At 31.5% G+C, this 23366-nt stretch overlaps 2 protein-coding genes across 2 annotated transcripts in view; both read right to left on the bottom strand.

Annotated features, from left to right (window-relative positions):
* Positions 1-21286, bottom strand: part of LOC143071368 (neuronal acetylcholine receptor subunit alpha-10-like) — a 29281-nt gene extending 7995 nt beyond the window's left edge. The window contains exon 1 of the mRNA XM_076245618.1: positions 21127-21286. Within this exon, the coding sequence (XP_076101733.1) occupies positions 21127-21286 (160 nt within the window). The remainder of the gene's footprint in view (positions 1-21126) is intronic.
* LOC143071369 (neuronal acetylcholine receptor subunit alpha-10-like) lies at positions 1587-15393 on the bottom strand. The gene is made up of 7 exons (XM_076245619.1): positions 15310-15393; positions 10606-10745; positions 9913-9957; positions 5344-5453; positions 3881-4416; positions 2983-3170; positions 1587-2056 (listed from the first exon to the last, which is right to left on the bottom strand). The coding sequence occupies exons 1-7, from the start codon at positions 15365-15367 to the stop codon at positions 1901-1903; spliced, it is 1233 nt and encodes a 410-aa protein (XP_076101734.1). The 5' UTR covers positions 15368-15393; the 3' UTR covers positions 1587-1900.
* Positions 21287-23366: the final 2080 nt, after the last annotated feature.

The following is a 23366-nucleotide window of genomic DNA, read 5'->3' as shown; positions in this document are numbered from 1 at the left end:
CTTTTATCAATAAAAGTATAAATATTATCAATTATACATTAAATGTCTGAAAATTGGTTTCTTTTAACTTGAGGTATATTGTCTCAGGAACACTTACCTCACTTTTATTACAGGGAAGTAACTTCATTGAGGCAAATAGGCTCATGTAGGAAATTTCAAAACCAAAAGCTTGTCTTCATATCAAATTGTTTTCACTGAGATCTTCTTGCAAGAAGCAAGTTCTGTTCTCATTGGAAATGGCCCCTGTTTTTTCAGGATCAATGGTTCTTATTTATTTGTCTTTTGTTCATTGTATTCTGTTAGTGTTGAATTCCTTTTTTAATTTAGTAATTTTGTTATTAACTTAATCATGAGTTTAAAAAAAAAAACAACAACAACAGGCACATACTTAACTTTGAGAATTACATTTTTGCTTTATCCTACATTTTGGTCTTTTAATGTTGTCCCTAAAAACTTAATTCTTACACTGAGTCTACAGATTTTGCTTTGAGACCAAAATATTGTCAAAAATGATTAAAGCAGAACTTGCATTTTCAGATTAAGAAAAGGTCTGGAAAAGGTCTGGGATTAACACACAGAAAGCATGATTTAGCATCATTTGTTCTATAGTTTCTTGGGGCCTTCAGCAGCATCAAAACCCTTCCAGAAAAATTTTGCCTCGCTCCGTTCGGCGAAATATGTTTGCCAGTAATTAAAAAAAGCAAGTAATGCTTTAACTTTAATACTGTGTATGTATGAAATACATGTATACGCAGTTGGCAAGATTCATTCCTGCAGAGGATAATGGTTCATTCTAATTATACCCCCGCTTTAAAAAAGGGGGGTATACTGTTTTACCTCTGTCTGTCAGTCCGTCCGTCCATCAGTCCGTCCGTCAGTCAGTCTGTCCCATGAAACTTTCGTCATATTTTTCTCAGGAACTACACATCCACCCTTTCTGCAATTTGGTATCAACATTTATATATGTCAGCCATACCGTGTGATGGGTTTTCAGATTCATCACTCGACAACTTCCTGTTTACCGAACACTTGTCTGATTTTACACATGATAGCCAAGTTGAAAATTTTCGTCACATTTTTCTCAGGAACTACAATACAAGGATTTCTGAAATTTGGTTTCAGGATTTATATAAGTCAGCTATACCGTGTGATGTGTTTTCAGATTCATCACTCGACAACTTCCTGTTTACCGAACACTTGTATGATTTTACACATGATAGCCAAGTTGAAAATTTTCGTCACATTTTTCTCAGGAACTACAATACAAGGATTTCTGAAATTTGGTTTCAGGATTTTTATAAGTCAGCTATACCGTGTGATGCGTTTTCAGATTCATCACTCGACAACTTCCTGTTTACCGAACACTTGCATATTTTTACACTATTAATATTATCCACTTGCGGCGGGGGTATCATCAGTGAGCAGTAGCTCGCAGTTTCACTTGTTAAATGGTACTTAATGGCAATGCTTATACATAATAGTTACATGTATTATTTATAACATGTATAATAAAATTCATTTAAAAATTGTATTTTTTTTAAATATTATAAATATAGTTGTGAAATTGAATAATCAGTCCCTTGTTTTAATGAAAATGAAAAATCTTGCTGTAACAGTGCAGAAAATAAATAATCTGTCCTCTTAGTTTACAAAAATAAATAACTGATCCAAAACAGATCGAGTCATTCGACTACTATAACGAACACACTTAAAACACATTTACGCTAGCAATGCTACTTTTATTTTCCGAAAGCATACGTATTGGAAACTTCTTTTATAAAAAAAAAACCCACATCGTCTTTAATGAAACCATGTTCAGACGTTCTTTGATTGATACATATTTATTGTCATGAAAACTATATACATTTCTAGAAAAAAAAAGACCTGTTGTCATACATTGTTATGACGTTATTTGTCCAAATACACAGCCACATCCTACAGTTACAGTGAATACAAATAAAAGTATGCCAAGTCTGTCTATTGCAACAGAAAAACACTTCCATAAAGCCGTATTAGTCGGTTCTTTGTCTTTCTCGAAAATATCTTCAACTTTGTTCTGCAAAACATCCGAAAAGAAATTAATCTGCTTATCAATTATATATGTACTAAATTCAAAGTGCAAAGTGGAAATCAACCATTTCTCTATTATATTGAATTATCACCATAAAAATGTTGATGTATTATTCGTGGATCATACAACATGCTTATCCACGCCATGTTCAGGCATGCACGTATATTTAATTATAACAAAAAACTATACATTGACCTTAAGGAGCATCATCTACGAGCTACAAACAAATTAAAATGTGATTTTTTAGGGGTTCAATCGTAATTGAAAGTGAAATTATGTAACAATAATTTATTTTTAGAGGCCAGTTTGGTTTAATTTTGTCAAAATAAGGAAGATTCATTGATCCGTATTCATATGACCTCCAATTTAACCCTTAAGCTAGAGACGGGTTACGCATGAATGCTCTGTTTTCAGTTATTAAAAGGAAAATATTGTCACTATTGATGTGTAACAAAGGTAAACAATTTGATTGGCTAATTCGATAAAAATAAACTAATTCTCATACAGGTAAAAATGACGATTAAAATTTATTTTAAACCTTTAATATGAAATCGAACGGACCAGAAAAATCCAATTGCATGAGTTTGCTATCTATTAATATTAATATTTATGTTTTTATCGAGTTATATTACCGTCGGCAGTATTCGGAGGTCACCTCGATTAAATGGCGTCTAGACTAAACTGCACATGACATGCTGATATGAATTATCAACTCCATGCATTGTTAATTGCTTATTTTAGACTTTTTATAATTTAAATATACGTTTGTTATCAATCAAATATGAGAATTTAATTCAAATCGGTGAATACGAATTTAGCAGCTTATGTCTCTTTAATGTCTCTGTCTAAATTCTTTTGACCAGACTGCATTTCAATATGAATTTAACATGTCCAGTATCAACTTGAATTACCTTTTGGCGACAGTTTGGTGAACTGTATCCCGGAATCTGAACCATTGTAATGAAACATAGTGGCACTATAATATACTTTGTCATCCACGCTGACACAATCTTCTCACCACGGTAATAAGTATTGATAACAGCTACCTGTATCATTGTGGAAACGGCAGACATCCCGAGAATAAAATTGAAGAAAAACACTGAAAAAGAGATGAATAACCAACAATATTGACAACCAACAGCTTGATAACACAGAACAAAACAATTGTAAAGCCAAGGATGTATAAGCGCAGAAACAAGTGAAGAGCTAAATGACTAACATGGACATACATTGTAGGCCGTACTGTGACCTAAAGTTGTTAATTTGTGTGAGATTTTGGTATCTTTTTGAGAGTTGTCTCATTTGCAAGCCTACCACATCTTCTTTTTTATATAAAAATTAGACTGGACCTATAAAAAATATGAAAATACCCTATTTTTGGCTGATATTGGAAATACTGTTGACGACTAAGTAAGTCAAATGTCAAATAAGCAAGCTTCTTTTTTATATTAGTTATCCACTTAAATTTCAATACAAAATATAAGATGCCTTGAATCAAAATGGATATAAATGACGGCAACAGTAGTATACCGCTATTTAAAATTTATAAATCGATTGAGAAAAAAATGCCGGGCTACAAACTAAGCTGAGGTAAACGTATCAAATATAAGAGGAAAACTACGACACAACAGAAACACAATATTAAAATGTAACACACACTACGAACTATAATGCAACAACATAACAATAACAATACTTAACTATCCACTTTGCATTTGAATCAGTTAGGTGAAATTCAAGATTATATTTTACTGCATCAGTATTTAACCCTTATTATGAAACTGTGGTGATAACATTAGAATAACTTACTTAACCAAGGTGTTGCGTCAGCGGATGGTGGTAGCTTGTCTGCTACAAGTAACTGGAAAACTGACAAGGATAGCATGATTGTGATGACTAAAGACGCCTTTTCACCAGATTCTACCGGCAGAAAATAGCCAAGGATAGCCAGCACGGTAATAATCACTGACGGTATAATTATGTTTGTTATATAATATGCTGGTTTACGATGCAAGTAAATATAAAATGTTATATCTGGATACGGTTCTGGACAACATCCGTATTTAAGAACATGTCTTTCAACTTCAACATTTGAAATTATCCATTCAACATTCTTCTTCATAGATGATAAATCACCAGGATTGTTTCTTGGCTGAATGTCAAGCTGCAACCCATGGTATACCCATGAACCAAAGACTAGAGGACACATCTGAGAATCAAAGGGAAAGCTGGTAACGTCTATAGGACAAATAGATTCAATAAGCGTTGGGAAGTTGTAGTAGACTGTTCCATCTTGATAGATAATAGCTTTATAACTCTTCATACCTGAAAGTTCTATGGTGATACTTAAAAGAAAGAAAAAAGACATGGGTAAAAACCCTATATATCGCATTCGACTAATTTGTGTCTATTTTTACATATTCAATTCCTTTAAGTACGCTTTTAATTCTTACCGCAATCATACATGAACTTCTTGTGTTTGAAAGACATTAATGTAATCGACTACAATATTATGTGTTACATTGTTGAGATGCCAAATTTTAGCCGTTATCAGACATAATAAGTCTAAATCACGTCCTTCATTCACGTCCGCTTACTTAAAAGAACGTCTCTTTTCGATTTGGCTTATTTATCACATATACCCAAACAAAAGTCCATGACTCAAAATTTAAAATGTTAAATAATGTCAACACTGCGTGATGCATATATATTCATTTGAAAACTTGTAACGTATTTTTTAAAACGCGACGTATGTCACATGTGAAGCACCCATCTCAACGAACAGATATCAACGCTAAGTTGTTGATGTTGTACGTGGTGTACAATTCACAGTTTTTATGAAGAGTTTTATAGACTCGTTTGTCTTTTGTTGTGTTTCTCGGGTTTGTTACGTGACATCGTCATTTCCTTCAATTTAAGAGTTATGAATGACTCTTTGGTATCTTCAGCGATCTTTTGGTAACATGAATTATATACGACATTCAGTATAACATGGATATCTCTATATCTATATCCGATTTTGAAAGGGTGGACAATTGAACATCTAACAGTTTTTTCTTCTTTCTATCATATTAAGAACAACACACTGTTAATATGCTAAGATTGCATACTATTCCGAGCTGACACCCTTAATCTTGTTCTTTAAGGTAAAGCGCTGGGCTCAAGGCAGACAACAAATACAAATGCAAACATTCTGTTACTATATACTACCAAGGCGGTTAAAATATATATGAAAAGTAGTGTTATGAACGTTGATGACAACAAGATAATACCTGTCAAAAAGTGTAACATCTGGCACCCATATCCTTTTGATCGGCACAATAATATATTGGGTATTATTAAAGTCGCTAGCATTCCATTGTAATAAACAGTCATTCCATTTCTAAAAATAATATCCAAAGGTTACTGTTTACAAGAAATAAATTGAAATAATGGATGTTTTTGATTATAATGACTTGATCTTATAAAATGTAGAAAGATTTATACAAATAAATGTTCATATAAGACTAACGTTGACTCATTATTAGTGAGTGGATAATTTCATTCCATTAACAGTCCAAACGTTTCTGGTTAGGTTCCATGAATATATCCTCAAGAACTAGAAATTGAAGAAATAACAGACACGGCTTCATCCGTCTTATTTTTAAACCTATACCTCGAATTGACATTTACGATCATCTCAGTACTGGAATCTATGAAAATCAAGACGATTTTTATTTTGAAATTATCTATTTCCCCCACCTTAGTAGCAGTATATCAACTTCACCTGTATATAGGATATACATTTTCAAACTTATTCGTTATTCAATAGCTTACAACTCCTACTAAGATTTTGTACAACGTCACCAGTGTCTGGGCAGAAAGTTGATGAACGAGTGGTATGTCAAAGAACGGCTAGTCCTTTTTCTCGGTCACATTCTAGGAAAGGGAATGGGATAATGGTCACGATATAAAAACATATCCGAACCTATCTGTTAAATGGATATTCCGTAACGGTCAACCAACATGTGATGGCGTCCGTAAAATTTACGAAGGGATGATTTCAACTTCACCATTTGGAACTCTATGTTAAATAGATTCCTTTTGAGAAGCAACCATATATCAAGGAGATCATGATAAGAAATACGATAGGAAATACAAGCCAGGGAATATACTATCAATTGGGAGATCTATACTCCGTATGCAGGCGCTGCTGAAATGTTGCTACATCGAAATAGAAAGTTCAGAATTGGGAAGCGGAAATGATCTGTTTTCTGGGAAATTTTTGTTTTCAACTGACCATCATTGTTAAGTTCTAGAAGTAAGTCAAGAAATGACTTTTTTTGTGATTCTTTACAGATTTGTTTGTTTTTATAGTGATTAAGATTATAACACAATGTTGACTGCTGTACATTTTTAACTATTATGTCTATTTGTTTTGTTCACACATTGTTGTCAGAATAATGGAATTTGATGCAACTGCTATACAAGTGAGAGGTTTAACTAGCTAGAAAACCAAGTTTCATGCACCATTTTCTACATAAGTAAGGTCTTGTACCAAGTCAGGAATATGACAGTTGTTATAATTTTTCGTTTCACGTGTTTGAGCTAATGATTTTGCTATTTGATTAGGGATTTTCCATTTTGAATTTTCCTCGGAGTTCAGTGACAAAACTAACTAAAACCAAACTTAGAATGAAACAGCAGCATCAACACTGTTACGTGTTACACTAATAACCGACGTATGTTATTTCCCTATTGTCAGCGTGTAGTGGAAAATAAAATGCATATTCAGGACGAAAACATGATTATATTATATGCATGTAAACCCTGCTTTTTAATATACCAACAGACTGTTTTAAACGTAATTATTCAAAAGGTAACACCCTACAAGGCATTTACTCAAATTTTCCTTACAGGTTTAGCGTTGATCTCTTAACACTAAAACGAAGACTAATACATTTTGAAATCGTGTGTTCTTAAAACATTTTTTTTCTTCTAAAAAATCAACCCGGTTTAATCCACTTTTTTCTACATACGGAAATGCGTGTACCAAGTCAGGAATATTACAGTTGCTTACGATTCGTTAGATGTGTTTGACCTTTTGATTTTGCCACTTTATAAAGATTTCCCATTTTAAATTTCCCTTGGATCTCGGTATTTTTGTCATTCTTAGTTTTGCTTCATTTTCTAACCAGAATGTGTAATAGTTTTTTTTTCATTCATATTGCCAAGTTTAGCATTCAATGTTTTGTTATTACTATGTGTGGACTTAAATTCTATCTAAATCATTGAATTATGTTCGTCGTCATAGTATTATTCTATTGAAGATAAATTTCAAATGGTTTTGTGAAGTAATCTCTTTGGTATTTTTTTTTTATATATTTAACTTAATATCATCAAATTTCTAAAACACACAAAAATAAAGTATAAAGCCACTGAATTCTGCGTTTAAACAAACAGATTGAGTTCATGATATGTCTTGTTTTAATTATAAAACAACTTTGAAGTGTGAGATTCGTTCGACAATCAAATTTAAAATTGCATTGAAGTAGGTGCATGACAACTAAGGAATTGTCTTGGGATTTATGCATATGTGCATCAACCTAACAACATTAGGTTCAATAAACTTAGTGATAAATATCAATTATCATAAACAATAATGGAAATATACACTATACCGCATGACAGTGTACAGAATTAGTAACCGATATATTATAGTATTTAAAATATCTATTCAACAACTAATAGAAATTCTGTTTACTTATTTTAAACGAAACACCGCATTTGTAGGTAATAATTACAATTGAACAAAGAAACCATGAACTTAAATGTGATTGATTAACTAGTTGGGCAAAATTGATCGCGTAAAACTACCAGTTTATAACAATAAGTTATAATTGTGCTTTTGTATAATTTCATCTTTGTGTCCAGTTTTAATTAGCACTAAATTTCCGCAAATATTATAAGTGAAAAAACAAATATAATACTATAGCTAGTAAGTGAAAAAATCCATAATTTTTAGAATGTTAAGCCAAATGCAAAAATCTTTCTTGACATGACAAAAAGCTATTATGCTAAAAATTTTGTGTTCTAACAATATAATTTTTATATAAGAAAGTCTTAAAAGCAAATCAACTGGTATAAATTATATTCTATAACAATATGAGGTGTATACGTCAATAAGATGCAATCCCAATACAAACTAGACTTATAAAGAAGGGATATAGTTACGATACTGTTGTCAGGTCATTATAGATTGCATATTTTGGCGTTAATAGTGATTCACTTATAGGGTCTTTGCATCGGATCTAAAACACATTTATTTAAAAACCAGTTGTTGGCATGACACGGGTTATTTTCTTCTCATATAGGTTATGATGGTATGATACTGAAACCCTCACGGAAAGGATTGTGCCTGATATTCATATGATGAAGACATAATCTTTCAGTCAGTTTAATTGAAGTCTGGAGCTGGCATGTCAGTTAACTGCTAGTAGTTTGATGTTATTTATGTATTATTGTCATTTTGTTTATTTTCTTTGGATACATCTTCTGACATCAGACTCGCACTTCCCTTGAACTGAATTTTAATGTACGTATTGTTATGCGTTTACTTTTCTGCATTGGCAGAGATATAGGGGAGGGTTGAAATCTCATAAACATGTTAAACCCCCGCCGCATTTTTGGGAGCCTCTGGCCTTTGTTAGTCTTGTATTATTTTTAATTTTAGTTTCTTGTGTACAATTTGGAGTTTAGTATGGCTTTCCTTATTCCTGAACTAGTATATATATTCGTTAAGGGGCCAGCTGAAGGACGCCTCGCTGCATTGAAGATCTGTTGGGGACCTTCTGCTGTTGTCTTTTCTATGGTTGGGTTGTTGTCTCTTTGAGACATTCCCCATTTCCAGTCTCAAGTTTAGATCCAGAGAATTAAGTTGAGATTCATGATTTAAAAGCAGGATTTAATAAAAATTGTAACAGTTGCGATCGTGAATGGAAAATGAAAATACCCGCTTCCTTAAAAGAGAAACATTATGCATACAATGTATTTCTTAGTTATCGCAGTTGAATTGAATTAATTCACGATAATGATATTGAGTAACGACGTCGAAAGTTTTATAACATCAGTTCTAGCCGATATTAACATTGACTATGTAAAGACATAGTATTACATACATATTGACTTTGGTGAATAGTTGTGTCATTGACAGTTAAATTACAAAAGTTTCTTATTCATTACTTTTAAAATAGTCAAACGGCATACGTTTTAGCAATCCATCAAAAACGTTACTAACTGATAGAAAAATACGGACTTTTTGTGGCAAGGCCTTTCGTGTGAACCTTTTATGGCATAGCTTTTTTGTGGACTTATTGTCAATATATGAATAAGTAATCAATATATTTTCTCTTTAAATGTTTTTATATTGTTTTCTATTATTATTTTGTTATTGGAATGTGTGTGATTGTATTCTTATTTCCTTGGTTTGTTTATCTACTAACAATGTAAACGTACATGTATGACACCTATCTCAATGTGCACGTGAAACGCTATTTAAATATCTTCTTTTTGTTTTTTGTCTGTATTGTCTTACATGTGTCATGTCGGGTCCTAATATAGCTCGCTATGTGGTATTGGTTTTGTTCATTGTTGAAGGCCCTACGATGAACCAATAGTCGAAACTGCTATCTCTCTAGTGGAAAATTGTCTCAATGGCATTCACGCCAACTCTTCTTTTTTCTATATTTGTCACGCATCTTCGTGAAGCCCAATAAGTCTAAGCAGTGGAATTACTTGAAACCTTTGACTATTATAATTACTACTACTAACTATAAAGTATTTATTAAACATTTGTAACTTACCAATCGTACCCATAAGTTTAACTTCACTACTTGATTTGGTTCATCCTTTTAAAGAGAAATATAAGATTCAATCTTATTGGCGTTTAACAATTTAAATGATTCGAAACAAAAATTTCTATTCTAAATGGTATGAAATGTTATTTTCTATTTCTTTATGGTCTGAACTCACATCATTGTTGTAGCTCTCATAAAATTTCTTAAAACTGAGAATGTATTCTACAAGAATCTTCAAGAGCAGTAGAATGTAATTGTTCATTCTTGATCCACCAAACGTCTTCTATATCTTTTATTTTGTTAGCAAATGCATGAATGTTGTTAAATGAATTGACTTTGAAAACACATTATAATTTCAGTTTCATTGACTTATTAACTTCAAAAATACTTGGTCAAGTTCGCAAGTATATGTACTAAGTCATGAATATAACAGTTGTTTTTCATTTGTGTAACGTTCGATTTTGTTAATATTTTGTAAATACTTTTATTTCGCATGGTTTACATAAATTCTGGTGCTTTTAAAAATAAGACCAGAATACCAAATGAAATTCTTTAACGAACCGACAAAGAGTCTTACACATCTTGATCGTTACAGTCTAAAAGAAGGGCGAAAAATACCAGATGGACAGTCAAACTCATAGATCGAAAACAAACTAACATGATGAGAAAACATGATGTATAAATGATGAAAAAACATACCAAACCTATCAGTTGTCTAACAGCTACGCCCATTGTTAGATTTACTTGTGTAATCCCTTCACATACTGGTCGGAGTCCTGTGTCGTAGTCAGTAAATAAAGACTCAGATATCTGCTTTGAATAACTGCTACAACTCACATCTAAAAATTGTAAAAAGTTAAATACAGACAAAAGTTTACTACTCATTGAGATGCTTTATTGAATTCAAATTCGCTCCATGATTTAAGTTTTCCTGGAAATATCTAGACTTTTATATCAGGAGACTAAGTAATTTCCATTCAAACAGGTTTGGTGATAAAAAAGGGAGGGGTAGTAGTTGGTGTTCAGAACTTACGAGTGAAAATATATACATGTACCTGTAACACTGGCAATCATACCACATCTTCTTTTGTATATGTATAAATATATATACACAAGACGTTGTTTCGATTTAATTATTGTGGTGTAAAATTAGTGAGAAAATCTGATATATAAAAAAGAAGATGTGGTATGATTGTCAATGAGACAATGATGTTTGTCTCCTGTGTAATTTTACTGAATTTTCTGCGGTTCGCCATCACGTCATTCCATTACGCATTCTGATAGACCTGGGGTCATACTGTGACCTGCTCTTCAATTGTCTTCAATCTTTAATTTATAATTGCATAAATTAAACATGGACATATGTGTCTCTACGGGTCAATGAGCCTCCGGCAGTAAGTGGCCTAGGTTAATTTAAAGAGAAATCAATTTTCAAAACGATTTAAAATTTCTAAGGTACTCTATTTTAGATCAAGTCGGTCCATAGCGTTAATGTCTCTCTCCCAATCTTACTTCGACTCATTTATCACATCAATTTTTTATTGGTTGACAAGTTATGCGTCAAGAAAATGAAAATTGATAGCAGTAATTATATACACTATTCCATATTAATTTTAATTTGTTGCGATAAAGTAAACAATCTAAAATATCATAATCCTCCAGGGTCATTAAAATATTAGATTTATACTATTATGATATCATACAATGCTAAGTTACAATCGGTTTTACATCTAGTTATACAGACTTCACATGTAACCAATTTGGACAGTTATCTCGTTTTACTCAATATTGCACGAAATGAAATGTATCTTTTTCATCATGTTGTATAGTTCGTTCAGTATATTCAATCTAATTACTTTACGCGAAATTATTTTGTCTGTATATATTTATAATGAAATTAGAAGGTACATGTAATGCTTCAGTTCAGTCACTATTTTTCTTATATGTTCAGACTATTTTCATGCATTTTGCAGATAAAATTATAAGCTTCTTCTTATATTGCATTGTATTGAAAATAAAACATGATCTTATAAGATTTAGTGGCTTTTTCCATAAAACAATCTAAGAGTAAAATTACTCGTAAGTCATAAACATTTCAGTACAACTTACAATACATTTTTAGATGTTTTGCAGAAGGAATGACAGGCCTTAATAGAGAGACAACTTGCTGTTTCGGCACTATTTCAAAACTATGCAATATCAAACTGCCAATAGGTGTATTGAGAAATATAAAAACTTTTAAGACTATCATAATTTCTTAATTTGCTTTCCTTTTAGAGTAAGATGGTTTGATAAGGAATGTGTCATTATTAAGATGTGTATTTTTTTTATAGCACCAGAGCGATTTTTTTTTCATTTAAAATTGAATAAATTTTCTAATGTATAAAATAATAAAATCTAATTTTAAACTTTTAAAATGACGCACTGTTACATCTCACTTAAATGTTAGGGCTAAATAGGACCCGGATTTAGAAAAAAAAGTGTTGTTTGATAAAGACAGATAAGATCCCACTTAAAACAGGACGAAATATCTTTCAAAGGGACATTGACATTGATTCTTAGAGATGATTGAGAAGTAAGTGAATGTCAAATAGTGAAATAGATTAAATTGTCTTTTTTTAGAAAAACTAATTATACAGCAACTATCACAAAAAGACATATCAGACTATCGTGTAATTATATTATTTTTAATACATTTGTATATTACAGTTCATTAAACTAAATGTTTTTGAATGAGGTTTGCAGTTTAAAGAAAACGACTCTAACCGATATAAAAAAAAATCCTAGAATGATTATGAAAAATACAAGATATCCCAAATGTTTAAAATCACCCTCGAATAGATTTAAAGATTAACTGTTTAAGAGAGCTATGAACACTATTGTATTTGTTACTATTTATCTTATTGATTAATAAATTAAAGTAAAACCTTGGGGTTTTCCCTCAACAGAGGCGGATCAAGGGGATGTTGAAGACCCCTTCTCTGATTGGAACATTTATTATTATTTTATTTTTAGCATAAGATCATTCAAAAATGTTTATATATTAAAATAAATCGTCCCATTTCCAAAATCCTAGATCCACCCTCTTCAATATTATCAAATCATTGGATGTTGCTCAGTATCACTGTCCTATCTAACACACCTATTCAGCTTACCCTTAAGTCATTACGATCATTCTTTGATATGGTTTGTTACTGGTTCTTATATATTATGATTTGTGGTTAACTGTTCAATCGTTATTTAAGGCTCATTTGATTTCCCAAAACAGATTTCTGTTATATGTTGGTACTTCTATGTACGTTTTGTTTGTCCATTGACCGACATTGAAAAGGGGGAAATCGGTTGAGACTTTACACAAAACTTTTTGAACGCCTTGACATATTCATATTCATATGATGAAATCATAATCTTTCAGTCAGTTTAATTGAAGTCTGGAGCTGGCATGTCAGTTAACTGCTAGTAGTCTGTTGTTATTTATGTATTATTGTCATTTTGTTTATTTTCTTTAGTTACATCTTCTGACATCAGACTCGGATTTCTCTTGAACTGAATTTTGATGTGCGTATTGTTATGCGTTTACTTTACTACATTGGTTAGAGGTATAGGGGGAGGGTTGAGATCTCACAAACATGTTTAACCCCGCCGCATTTTTACGCCTGTCCCAAGTCAGGAGCCTCTGGCCTTTGTTAGTCTTGTATTATTTTAATTTTAGTTTCTTGTGTACAATTTGGAATTTAGTATGGCGTTCATTATCACTGGACTAGTATATATTTGTTTAGGGGCCAGCTGAAGGACGCCTCCGGTTGCGGGAATTTCTCGCTACATTGAAGACCTGTTGGTGACCCTCTGCTGTTGTTTTTTATTTGGTCGGGTTGTTGTCTCTTTGACACATTCCCCATTTCCATTCTCAATTTTATATGTCAGTCCCAAGTAATGAAACTAGTCATAGCTTGTCCGTTTAAATCAATATCTTATTTTAGAATTTGTTATTGATGTCTTATTATATGTTGCAGAATTATTTGTTAACATCTGTTTATTGTGGAAGACTGTATGTTCTTCGTACTTAATTAGGTCTTTTTAACTTTTTTGGAGTAATGAGTCTTTTGTAGACGAAACTCACGTCTGGTGTAAATACAAATTTTAATCCTGGTATATAAGATGAGTTTATTTACAACCACTGGGTCGATGACACTGCTGGTGGATTTTAATTCCCCGAGGGTATCACAAGCCCAGTAGTCAGCCCTTCTGTGCCGACATGATTTATCTTTGATATGGTCATATTTATAAAGACACTGTTAACAAACATTTTGAATTTTTGAAATACTAAGGCTTTATTACCTCAGGAATAGATTACTTTAGCTGTATTTGGCAAACGTTTAGGAATTTTGGTCCTCAATGCTCTTCAACTTCGTAATTTATTTTGCGTTTTTAACTTTTTTAGATTCAAGGGTCTTTTTTAGACGAAACGCTCATCTTGCGTAATGCAAAATTTAATCCTGGTATCTATGATGAGTTTATTTGCATTCTGTATGTCTCTGTTTGTTATTTCATTCGGGCTTATGTCACACTTTCATGCACGAAATTCATAAAAAAAAACTTTGAAAATTCCCACATCATGATATTTGAAAGTCGCTTATTGTGATCAGTTTAAAAAAATAATCATGTTGTCTATGGAGCACTTTATAATTTTTAAAATGTGTACATATTAATGTGAAAGCAAATAGTGTTAAAACTGTTCCTTATAGTAATAATAATGATTATAATGATAAAACAATAACAATTAACATGTATGACATAAGAAATACTAGAAATGTATAAAAATATAATTTACACACCCACAGATACACAAATCATATAAATTAACTACATATATATCTTGAATTTTAAGAGTCAATATAGAATGGGCGGATCATATAAACCGGAGGGAAAATATGATACAAGCCCAAACGAAAAAATATAAACAAGTCTATATTGAAAACTACGTTCAAACCTATGATTGCGTTGGATAAAAACCGCAATTTTTATACGTGTGCATGTAAAACAAATTTCGTTGAAGAAGGGTCTAAATACAGCACAAACAACATTTTCCAAAAGACCAAAAAAACTGAAAAAGTATATTTAAACAAAACTCATTTGACTAACAGGTCGAACAACTGATGTTCTTTAACCCTGCTGACTGCCTTTGGCGATTGCCAAATAAAATTGATCACACGATGTAACAAAATGGATCTTAATATAAATTTAATACTAAACAGAAAACAATTAACTTGTGGCCAAGATGTTATATATATATATATATATGTGAAAGAAAATAAAGCAACAAAAACATGAATAAAAAAGTTAGAAATTTAAGATATATACTTGTAGTAACCGTGCAACACTTATTTAAATAAAATTACTAACCTGATAATGAATATATGAATGCCACATGGTAAAAAATATTGCAAACTAAAGATTTCATATCAGATATTTTCTTCGTTATGGCCAATAGAGTCTAAGAGAAATTAAAGAACAGCACTGTTAAATATCGATATGGAAAGCAAATATAAATATGCATATTAAAGTAAAAGTAACACATAAATAATTAAGAAACGATTTCCAATAATTCATTAAGGAATTAAAACCAACATTGTTGGCATTATTTGTCATTTAATACATTTCAGAACGGAAATACCAGATATAGATATTTGGAATTTACTTTTAAAAATTTAAACATTGTTTATCATGTCAGTCAGACTTCAGATCCAGAAACACTAAATGGGCAATGTCAAATATTTGTTTTATATTTTCTTATAACCTGGACATGCTTTGAGTTAACTGTATACATATAACTGAATTTAATTAAGAAAAGATCAACGACTTCGTTTTTTTTGTGTGTTGGTAATTGAAAGTGCAGTTCTTAATATAACATTAGCAGAGCAGTGAAATCTTTTTTAAATACGAACATAGAAACAGAATAGTTTGATAAATATGTATAAAACAAAGGAATTTGGTGACCGTCCTAACAAAATTTCATTGTTACATGTATCAATTGGAACTAATATTCTATAAGACAATCCATTGATTTGTTTTGCATTTTCTTCAAATGTGAAAAGTTTTAAAATGTATTGATAAAAACAGTATTCCAAGAAAAAGAGAAAAATTCATTGAATTTTCGAGTTGAAGTAAACTACAAAAGTAATTAAAAAATTATGCTAAAGATTATTAAACGATTATGATCACTCATTTCATACCATTGAACCTTAAGACATCCTCTAGTATCAACTTGATTATAAATCATTAACAGTTATATGTATGTACTCAATATGCCATACTTACTGTTTGTTGTGTCACTATCACTGGAACTTTCAAACCAGCCCTTTCACAAAAACAAACACGCGACAACAAAGATTGCGAATTAAACCATCACGTGAAAAAGTACACGAAATATTACGAATAACAATTATAAATTCATCGCAATGTACATAATTTGTCTATTTATTTCTATCATTTCTATTGACAAGAAGATAATTGAATTACATTCACTCTTATAATATGATATGGCCAGAAGTACGACGAGGTGGTTGCATGAGACCTTGACTACCCATGAGGTGTAGCTGGGTCGTCAGAAGCAGTATATAATCAGCAATAAGGAACCTTATTGTGAAGAATAAACTTGTTTAATCCACCATTGTCTACTTAGGAAATACCAAGTAAGGAGTATGACAGTTGATTTCCATTTGTTTGATGTGTTTGACCTTTTGATTTTCCCCATTTGATTAGGGACTTTCCTTCATGAATTTTTGGAACTCAGTATTTTTGTGATTTTACTTTTTGCACAAATGAGTGCTTTTTATGTCACTCGCTTGATGTTTCGTTAATTTAAAGGATAACAGCTTCTTAATTTTTGATATACATTATCGCAATAAACAACTTCATCATCATAATTGTGTTTAAATATTAAAGTTTACATCTTATATTCAAACAGATGACGATGATGAGACGATAATGGCGACTATATACAATGTAACAGGCTAATAAGAGAGATTAAACTCTTCCCGAATGTATTATTCCGACCATATGACGACTCATTTCTCTCACTTAAAATACCACATGCTTACCGGAACAGCATTTTGTTTGTTTGGTTTGACCACGCCGGGGATCCAACTCAAAACCTTGCACGCTACAATAACCCCAATGAGAGTATACTGCTCTACTAAATTATACTTTAATACAGTTGATTTTGAATACATATATCAGAGGTATCTTTTTGCTTGTCAAATAATCAATCACTCAAAAATTAAAAAAAATAAAAAAATACACAAATTCATTTCTACAACATTTGACTTCATTATTATACAGCACGTTCAAATAATAAACTCTTTGCGGTTAAAGCGTCGGAAATGATTATTGGATGAAAATTTGGGAGCATCTCATGCAAGCCATATAATACCAAAAAAAGCATGTCCTCACAATGATACGATCAAAACATTTGTATTTTATCTCAAAATAGTTAATTTGATAACAGACTGGTCACGCAGTATATTTTTATCAAGCAAAATTGTGACACAGGGCGAAATCTCGAGGATAATGGTAAGATATGTTATAAACCCTATTCAGTAGTATACATGGACAAGGACAAGCAATAATTAAGTCATTTTGACTTGTACATCGCAAGATACAAAAGAAAGAACTGTGTCTAGAATTAAGATGTTCAAGTAAGTTAGGGTATAATCATGATAAATTATTTGCTGTATTGTAAATTTCTGTATTGAGCAGAACCACAAATTACTGGAAGTTTCTATAATTATATAAACTCCTTTTAATTAATTTTACTCTACATCTGAGTAAGGCGAGGGTATTGTTTGATAACAAGGACAGAAAGATTTCTTAGTTGTGTTGCTGTTGCGTATCTTTTTCACCCACTTCAATGCATTTCCTATAATTTTGTTTTCACTTTATTCTATTTTGAACTAATGAAATGACCGTACGAAGGTTATTTATCAATTATGATATTGACCTACAATAAGGCCAACAACGAATGACAATTATTAAGTGTAAATAAACTCATCATAAACGTTAACAAGATCATCAAACCATAATGAAATAAATAATTTATCAAATATTGGCCTCTATTCCGTAATTGTATGTGTTAGAAGCTTAAAGATAATGAAACAATTTCATTAATACTAGTATATTTTATGAAAAAATCATAACCAAATAGAAATTGTTCAAATAATTTTCTTTGTTCCTTCTTCTGTTTTTGATAGGTTCCCAAAACTTTTTATAGTTTCTTTTCTTTTTTTTTAATTAGAAAAACAGAAGGTCGGGATATACAAAACATCTTTTTTTTAATATAAAATGGTGACATGTGGCAAAGTAACAGTTCTAATCTTGTATAATACAACCCCCTTTTCCATTTCTATGCCATTTATAGTGTACCACCCTTCACTTTTATTTAATTATTTAGTCACGTCGTGAATATGCATTACATAATTGACACCAGACATTAAGCAAGCAACATTTAAATTACGATTATTTGGTTGAATAACTTTTGATTGTGTTGAAGATTGATTATGCTTCTTTTCATGAATTGTGTTTTGATGTATTAAACGTAGTACTTATATATGATTTCTTACTCGATTTATGCCTTTCCTGACATGTTGATGTTTTTTAATTTATAAACGTGTGGTTTTGATTTCAGCTCTACATAGGTCAAAATTCGACTATGACGTTAAATTTCCTTGATTTCCGCTGAAATTTTAATTTTGATGTCATAGTTTTGCTTTCATTATTTTGCATGTTTTTTTTTCATTTTTATTTCATTTTGTATTTGGTAGTATTTGCATGATGCTGCATGATTTTTATGTGATAGTCGGTTAAAGAGCTCACTAGAGGTCATGTTTTGCTTGTTATTATGTATATATATGCCGACTCTTTTGAAAAAATTTACTTACTTACTTACTTACTTACTTACTTACTTACATGAAAAAAGGCAACCATGTCTGATGACGCCACATAGAACGATCACTATTAGTTAAATAGTGTGCTTGTGACCTAATACGATATATATGGGGTCAGTAATTTCCATATGCGGTGAGAGCGAAGCTCGAATCCCCATGTATGTAACGAATTTATCTTACCGACCATCTTAACGTGTGAAATTTAGACTAGTGACCTATCAAAATGAGAAAGTCTTCAATACTGGTAGCATTACGAAACTACTTCCATTGATCCTACAAAAACAGATGCCAACGATAACAACGTGTAAGGTTTAAATGTGTTTTATGAATTTATTTCAATCTTAATCATCAATTTCTTCGTCTGTTGGAACCTTTAAGAGTTTTACTCAGTACCGTTTTGTTTTTATAAAGGGACGAAACACCACGACTAACCGTGTATGAAATAAGCCCCGCCTCCCTTCTAATCTAATATGGAAAATAAAGGGACGTAACACCACCACTAACCGTGTATGAAATAAGCCCCGCCTCCCTACTAACCTAATATGAAATATACACAGTCTCCAAACGGACGCTTTTAACCAATCATTTTCCAAAAAAATGTATAGGCGGTAAGATAAATCTTTTTGCCTTGTCGACCGACAAGAAGGATCAAGATTGTCTGCATATCGTCCAAAATAATTAGAGAAACCGATTCTACCAACAATTCTCGTGCACTACGATATTTATTCACCCTCCAGAGTTAAATTTTGATTTTGTTTTAAAACGCTCGGCGAACCTCGCGTTTTAGTTTTGCAAATTTACTGTCTCGAGTGAATAAATATCGTAGCAACTTGACAGGTTAAACATATTTTATTGTTCAAAATGACACATGGATTAGACACAAGTTTTATAATTTAGTTACGTCTTCTCCAAGCATACTCGATGCAGTCTTATAATCTATATATATACTAGTATATATAATGACTTATAATTCAGTGGTTTTCGCCTTTTGTTTTGTATTATATTAGTTTTTCGTTCATTTCTTTGTACATAAATCAGTTTTCTGGTTTGACCTGTTTTACATTTTGTCATTTTGGGTCCCTTAATATCTGCCTTTGCGGTATGGATTTTGCTAATTGTTGGAAGCCCTAAAGTGACCTAACAGTTGTTAACTTATGTGTCATTTCTTCACCGATGTAGTGTTGTCTCATTGTCAGAGGTGTTACAACAAAAATAAGAAAAGGAATAAAAATCGTTCGAAAGGGCTAAAAGAGGAGCAAATGGTACCAGAGGGACATTCAAACTGATAGACAGAAATAAAACTGACAACGCCATGGTTAATAATAAAAACAAAAGTAAAGCAGACAAATAGTAGTTTGTAAGACACAACATAGAAAACTAATGACTAAGAAACACGAACCAGACCAAAAACTGGGTTGATCTCAAGTGATCCGGAAGATCCTACTCCATATGTGACACCCATTATGTTGCTTGTGTTATTACAAACCCGGTAAATAGTCTAATTCGGAAGGTTACTTTCGTGTAAAGGGATCGGGCTTGTCGTTCCGACATAATAAACATATACGATATCATCTGTAAAACGGATATTCCATAACGATCAACCAACTCGTGATGGCGTCCGTAGAATTTACGAAAGGATAATTTCAACTTCACCATTTGAAACTAATGGTTTTATAGCTTCATTGTTAACAGAAACCCTCTATTAAGCAAATCAATATAGGAAATACAAGCCCGGGAATTTTGTAATAATTGTGAGATATATACTCCGTATGTAGGCGTCTTTTCTTTCTTTCTAAGAAGTTCCTGTATGACGCCAACAGATAGGCACTAAGCCCAAACGCAGTATATCCACAATTATCATCACCATAAGTATCTAATTGACCCATAGCTATACTTTATCTTTACTAAAAGACGTACAGTGCTTACTGCTGTTTACATACTCGCTCTTTTGTCACTGGTGTATCGTTTAACTCATCTAGGAATCATACGCGGTGCATTACATTTAGCAAAATAATCATTATGTTTTGGTGCCGAGTTCGATTAAATTTGCGCGCAAACATTTTTTTGTGTGCAAATGTAACCATATCTTTTTTATTGATATAACTATTGATTTTCTTTAATGACTGGATTTTCAAAGAAAAAAATGAAAGATATATATTTTTTTTTTAGTATTTCTCTAGATTTCATTACTGTCTATACTGTATGCTTTTTATGTTAGTTAGACTACCTGATAAAAGCAAACGAATGTATATCAACTGTCGTCAATTAGAAAACTTACCTGAAAACAGTAAGAAAGCTAACCCTACAGAACTTTTCATCTTTATTTGCTGAAGTTGCATTATAAGAGGTCCAATCTTCATTATATTCCACAGTGAATCATTTTTTTTTTGTCTATGCTTTGTTATTATACAAAATATTATCCCTGCAATGTTAAACATTTATTCTAAATCGTAACTTCAATATGTTTGTTTTAAATTTCGTGTTGTTTATAGAGATGATCCTACAGTTTATAGTTACGAATGTGAAAACTATAGTTGAAAGGTAATGCAAAGTAAGTTAAGGTATTAAAATGACCGATATTTTTTTTAAAGATTTTAAATGTATCAATCACTATAGACCAATAAACAAAAGCTTAAGATATCCCTATTAAGTGATAGAATATCATCTTTAACCGAATTTTCTATTATAGTATTTTTGATACTTTTAAATTTTAATATCACTTTTGTGTCAGTGTCTGAAAATTAATATCTAATAATTATGTATTGTGTTGTATATGTTACAACATAAAGTGCATATGCATGGAACATTTAGAACATTGTTGCAATTATAAACCTGTCAAGTCAAGAAACAAAAATAACCAGCAGTTGAACTTTATGCAAAACAAATTTACAAATACGAAATGGTATTTCAAATCTACTCCTTAAACGCAAGGAATCGTCGGTTTTTATTTCAAAATTTGAGTATACTTTATTTATCAGTGTCTTATAATTTTTCTTTCCTTTGTTTCAATCTTGTTTGTTTTGTTTTTGTTGACTTATTGTTTGTTTGTTGCCTTTATCTGTAAATTTTAATATTTCCTAATTTTATTGTTAACAAAACAAATACGAAGATGAACATATATAGCTATCAACCAGAAACCAAGGAGCGAATTGTCGAGAATATCAACAACTATAGTGCACGGTAAGGCATACAACAATGAACAAAACCCATATCGTAAATTAACCTCCATGGGTAAAAGGCCACGACATGACACATAAAGGCACCAGTAGTATACCACTATTCAAAGTGAAATAATTCAAAAGAGAATGGGCTTGGTTTAAGAACGTTTTGCAACAATCTTTTACTTGAAACAATTCATAAAAAACATGCACGAGTTTTATTCTCCGGCTTATTCTTCAAATATTCGAGATCTTTGGTTTTTTCTCGAGATTACCACTCATGAGATATTTAAAATTCTTAACAATAAGACTGTATACATTTATTTTGTTTTGTTACAAGTACTTTTAAATTAATTCAATATTGAAACATATTTGCTGTAAGAATGATATTTGATCAAGTTATGTGAATCTATTGTAGTTAGATATCTTATGTACAATTTAAATAGTTTAAATACTTTTACAAATAAAGACAGAAAATTAATAAGTCGCAAAAACACTCCACAAAATAAGTTCACTTCAATGTAATATCAATAAATGTTGTATACAAGGAATCTGACATATTGTTTAGACACTTGTCTTTTGTTGAAAACTGAATGTGGTTGTCTGAGTGTTGTTTCTTTATTTTGTCGTCTGGTTGGTGTCCGTTTAGGGAAATGCTGGCGTGTTTTCGTCTAATAAAAATATTCTGCTCTTGAACTGAATGAAGAAGAAAAAATAGTCTAGTAAAACAAGGAAAAAAACATAACCCCCTTTGACGATAGCTGGTTGCTCCCTTTGGTACATTTCAAAACATCCTTTTATTGATACAGAACATCTTCGATGTACAATTGCTGAAAGCACTGTATCTTATTTGTTTTTGCAGATTTATAATCAACTAAATGCTTAATGCCAATTTAAGCATGCACAATTGGGAAAACCTTCTACAGATTTGTTCTTACTATATAAATATTTTAGAAAACCAGATAGACAAAACCAAATCGAAAGATTATTCAGAACAGCCACATCCGTCAAAAGACAAGTTTGCCTTAATGAATTGTAGTGATCATTCTAAATTTGCTCCATTAAATTTGTGAGCTATTTTTTTTAGATTAAAACTATATCCTTTAATAATGCGACAATTAAATTGTGAGAATGAGAATGGTACCTTCCACAGCAAAGTCCACAAGCAGCGGAATAAAATCTAGTTGAAATATAAGTAAGGCGATGATTCAAGTATGCATGATGTGTGTAAAAGAGAAGCAGAAGTTATCACAAAGCTATTCAAACTCATTCGTAGAAGATAAACTAACATTATACTGACAAAAACCGAAAACGACAAAAAAAAACAACAAACAACAACCTTCAAACCATAACCATAACA

The sequence above is a fragment of the Mytilus galloprovincialis genome, chromosome 4 (assembly GCF_965363235.1).
Source record: "Mytilus galloprovincialis chromosome 4, xbMytGall1.hap1.1, whole genome shotgun sequence".
NCBI classification, from domain to species: Eukaryota; Metazoa; Mollusca; class Bivalvia; order Mytilida; family Mytilidae; genus Mytilus; species Mytilus galloprovincialis.
The sequence above is the reverse complement of the archived record's forward strand: the minus strand, read 5'-3'. Positions and strand labels throughout refer to the sequence as shown.